Source organism: Ostrea edulis, chromosome 2 (assembly GCF_947568905.1).
Source record: "Ostrea edulis chromosome 2, xbOstEdul1.1, whole genome shotgun sequence".
Lineage (NCBI taxonomy): Eukaryota > Metazoa > Mollusca > Bivalvia > Ostreida > Ostreidae > Ostrea > Ostrea edulis.
The window spans coordinates 35,045,692-35,050,387 of record NC_079165.1 but is presented as its reverse complement, the minus strand read 5'-3'; the positions used below and the strand labels follow the sequence as shown (position 1 = coordinate 35,050,387).

The 4,696-nt window shown below is 35.2% G+C and overlaps 1 protein-coding gene across 5 annotated transcripts in view; it reads left to right on the top strand.

Moving 5' to 3' along the window:
• LOC125682069 (uncharacterized) overlaps positions 1–4,696 on the top strand; it is a 67,866-nt gene that overhangs the window by 39,391 nt on the left and 23,779 nt on the right. Inside the window, exon 1 of one of the 5 annotated variants that reach the window (XM_048922456.2) lies at positions 51–210. The exons of 3 other annotated variants lie outside the window; for them this stretch is intronic. In XM_048922456.2, coding sequence (XP_048778413.2) covers positions 201–210 — 10 coding nt within the window. In that variant the 5' untranslated portion in view covers positions 51–200. Of the gene's footprint in view, positions 1–50; positions 211–4,570; positions 4,667–4,696 lie in introns of those variants that run through there. One more of the 5 variants, XM_048922455.2, reaches the window with a different exon arrangement.

The following is a 4,696-nucleotide window of genomic DNA, read 5'->3' as shown; positions in this document are numbered from 1 at the left end:
TGCGCGCTCTAAACGGCGTGAACATGAGTCGTAAAGCCTAAACTTCACATTGGGATTTGACAGAAAACCAGAGGACAACGGAATGATTGCTTAAATGATATTTTGATTAGTAAAAGGGACGAGTCATGTATTTAAAAACTAGTAGACAGTTTCTACTTAAGGCCTTTTAGGAAAAGGCTTACCATATCATATAACCTCGAATGCTTACAAGTATGTTCATTTTCTTCTTCTAAATATTACACTCCCCCCTTTTTAAAATAACATATGCATGCAGGAAGTACTTAGTGTTTTAGTATGAATGTAGAGTGCAAGAAGTTGAAAAATGCACAGTGTATGTAGTATTTATCAATTGTTGAGATATGTCACACTTTAGTCTAACTTCTGTTAATACTGTACGGGGTTTAAATGATGCTAAGAAGGAAAAAAAGATATCTTGGAAATCTAAAATCATTCATTTACTGTCTGCAAGATGTATACACACCGTACAGAGAAAGAAAAAGGCTTAATTTACGTTCAATGGGAACAGGACATATTAGTGAGTGCATGGGGAATAGACGCTGTCGGAGAACACTAGAAATCACAAATATTGTAATATTTTCAGTGTAATGATATACATAGTGAAAAGACATGTATACAGAAAAAGGTGTAAAAAGGAACAGCCATCCTTTCATGGAATTAAATACGAAATAATATACTACAAGTACTATAAATGTGAAAAATTTATCTACTCAAGAAATCTTGAATGTGACAATTTGAAATAAAGATGGAATATGTTTCCATTCAATACTGAATCGAAATAAGAAATATATACCACTAAACCATTCCTGCAAACAGAAGAGTGCATGTGTTATAACCTAGTAAGAACTGTTATCATAATTTACTATAAGCATAATTGTGTAATCTGTGTGTATGTGTGTGCGCGCGTGCGTGTGTGTGGATGGGGTAGGAATGTGTGTTTAAAAAAAATGACCATGTCACAATACCTTTATTTGTAAATCATAAAATCAACTTCTAAATTCTAAGGCTCCTCGACCTTGGCTATAAAATTAAGGTGATACTGTATATTATGTACTGGGGTAATAAAAAGTTTAATAAAACAAATGAAAATAAAGAGTTACATATTGAGTGTTTGTCGATCTTTGAGATAACACAATATTGGTTACGTACATGAGCAATGAGAAATTATCTACATGTATATAAATTTTAATGTTAGTGTTACTTGATAATGAGGAAACGGGACAGAAAGTTTCTAACATTTTCATCTTGAAACAACACGTGTCTACTTTAAAATGACTTGAAATTAATCTGCATTTTTCCGCTTTTGGTCAAAAATCAATGGAAAGCCACGTTTCAAGATTTCGGAGCGTCTCTCGAGCCCATAAAGGCAGCGGACGACTGGCGCTTATTTAGATCTATAAATTGGAACTCTCTTTCAGTAAACGATGATTTAATGGACTCTGATGTCTTTTCTTGATGGGGGTATTTCTTAAGCTGCAGGAAACAAATCTCTAACGAAACTAATAAAGAGAAAAATGTTTATCAACTTTCTTTTCTTTTGTATGTTGGAAAATAGGGTGGCTCTGCGAAAGTTGTAATGAAGGAGAGAGAGAGAGAGAGAGAGAGAGAGAGAGAGAGAGAGAATATCAAACATGCACCATGAATGTGTCGATATAGTACTGTTTGTATACCCAACAATATTTACATTTCCAATTACCAATTGAGATGATAGCAATTTCCTCTCGAATATGAACAATGTGCGTATGAATCTTGATAAATATAGAACGATTATTTTAACGACTGGGAATAGTTTGATAGAACTGAAGTAACATGTAAAGATAGAAAATAAATTTCATCCTGTCTCTATCGTATTTTCAGTTACATATGAACGCATTATGAAAGTTTTTGAATCTGGGAAGTTGCCACTTCCATCGAGAAATTCAATCTAAAATCCTTGATCCGCCTCTAGGCTGTTGATTATTCGTTACGAAAAGTAATTTTGCGGGTATAACCTACTATTGCTGTTTAAACTGCAAGGTGTTATAATTGTTTTGGCTATGTACATTATATTGTACATACCAAACTTCATGACCAAATAAAAACAGGAACCATTTTCTGTCAAATTATTTTTAACATCTCTCTTGCACGACACAGTACTCGTCAAAGCTCGATAAAGACGGACACCTTTCTTCCGTTAGTCGTCGGTCACGTCTGATTTGACAAATTGGAATTCACTCTCTGCGATCATGGAGGTTCATTTGCTAGGACTTTGATAAAAACTTTTTCCGTGAAAGGCGCTAGTTGAAGACAACGTCAGCAGTAATTGATTGCATGATAAATGTCCCAAGCTCCGGACAAATTTCTGCCATAGATACCAATATTGGTTCCGACAGTATTATTTCTTCATTTCGGGTCTGTGAAATTGACATTAATTTGTTTCTAATCAGTACATGAGGGTCTGTTATTCCTGGAGCTTGTCCTGTTGACGTGATAAGGAGGGTGGCAGGAAGAAGGGAGCCGTCATCATCCACAATAAATGTTAATCATTACATGCCAATTCATCCGCAGTTTTCGTTATTACTACACTGATATATGTTCCGTTATTTATTAAGATTTCAATTATTTAGGGGCAAAGTTTTTATGAGTAGGACCCACGCGTAACGGTGTATGTAAATTCAGAAGGCAAAAACAATTTCAAATTCTTTAACCTCTCGAATTCATAACGATAGGTATTGGAATCCACTCCCCTTTTTAAAAATCTATTCCAAACGATCTTACGAGGAGATTAAACAATTATAGTTATATGTAGTCTAGATATATACGCAGATTAGGAATTTCTTAATTCTAAAGCAAGGTTTTCATCCCACGTCTACAATAAATCTGCTTTATACGAGCACGACGTCCCATTGGCGTCCTGGCAGATATCTCTTTATTTATTTGGAATTTTTGAAATAAAAACTGAACGCATGAAACCCCAACCCTCCGGTCGGTCATTTAACTGTCATCGACTGCGCACTTTATTGATATCGAGGGGCCTCCGAGATCTCCTACATCCGCCCGTATAGTTCTTCCGCGCACGGAAGCAGCACTGCCTCAGCTGTGGCATCAAACGCGCTAATTATATAAAGGACAAGTTATCGTCTGCTACCCATCTCCTCCTAGCGATATATGACCATCATCGAGGAATTAATAAAGAAAATCTGACGTTAGAAATGTTTCATGTAGCCGTTCTTACAAATTGGTCACACATTTAGAATGGTTCCAGGCGACAATCGAATTTGCTCCATACTGTTGATACGATAACAGCCCCCGTCTTCCATGTTTTCGATGATTTAATGATTATTACAAAACTATTTGACGAACTGTGTTTAAATTTTGAAAATTACTTTTACAAAATATTCTTTATCAGAAAGAGAATGATCAACAGACAATGGGACAAGTTCCGCTAAATATTACACCATGCGTGTAGGAAAAAGAATGATTGGACAGTTGGCTGTGTTTAAAATATTATTCTTAAACATTTTAAACTTTCTTCGAAGTCCACAAAACATGATGTCCTTCAATAACGTACGTGGATGCTTCCTAAATTTTCAATTCTGTCCAGATGATTTTTTAAAAAAAACTAAATTCACATTTCCTTAAATCATAGGCCTAATGATACACCGAATAGTACACTGCGAATGCACCGTGGTGTATATTCTGTGATTTGGTAAATAGGGTTAGTTGTTTTGTATCTGGCTTCTGAGCACTATATAAATATTGTAAAACTTTATGTATGCTCAAGTCATAACTTTTGTCAAAGAGTCTCAAAATTTCACACACGCGCTCAAAAATACTTGATATGTGATCTGATTCTTTCACCAAGATTCATAAATATAGGGAAAAACAAACTGTTTTAATTTCTTAAGCACCACTGCAAAAAGTTAATAGAATGTTCAGAAGCATCCAACAAAAAAGAAAGCCACGCTCCGGCAAAACTTTACAATGCAAGTTAATGACAATGGCGGGCTTGCTATTCCCCTGATTACACCTTGCTCGTCTGACGAACACAATCTGACGTTTCCGATACTATATTTGCGTGAAGAAATACCTCGGGGTCCTTTCCTGAAAGTATTCTTCTGAGTAAATCTTCCGATCTCACGGAACCGTTTTCCTTATTCAAGACTGCACATGTCAGTTTTCCAAACACCGACTGCCGAGGGCGACAGGTGCGGCGATCCAGGCGCACATAGAAAAAAAAAAAAAAAATCCGGGAAAGGACTGCTTTGATATTGCGTTTTGAAACGGTGCGAGGAAAATGACTCGATTTGATACATTTTATCTAATCAGTATTACCATCTACATTTAGAATGTTTTAAATAATATTGAAAGAAACGTGTAAATATTTTCAGTCCGTTTGTAACGATGTTATATTGAAATCAGATGTTATTCTTCGATTTTAATTACATATAATATGTCTTACACACTTTCATAGAGCTATATAAATCCGTTCAATTTGAGATTTTTAAAAAAAAATCATTTTCATCAAATAAATACAATATCGGGATTGGGATACAAATAAAACCTAAATGACGTCAAACATGACGTCACGGAAGAGTGCTTTGACCGCAATGTTTGGAAATGCTAAAGACAATTCGTCTTTTTCTCTTCATGTTAATTCTTGATTCATGTAAGTTTTTTGGGGTTCGGTTTTGTTATA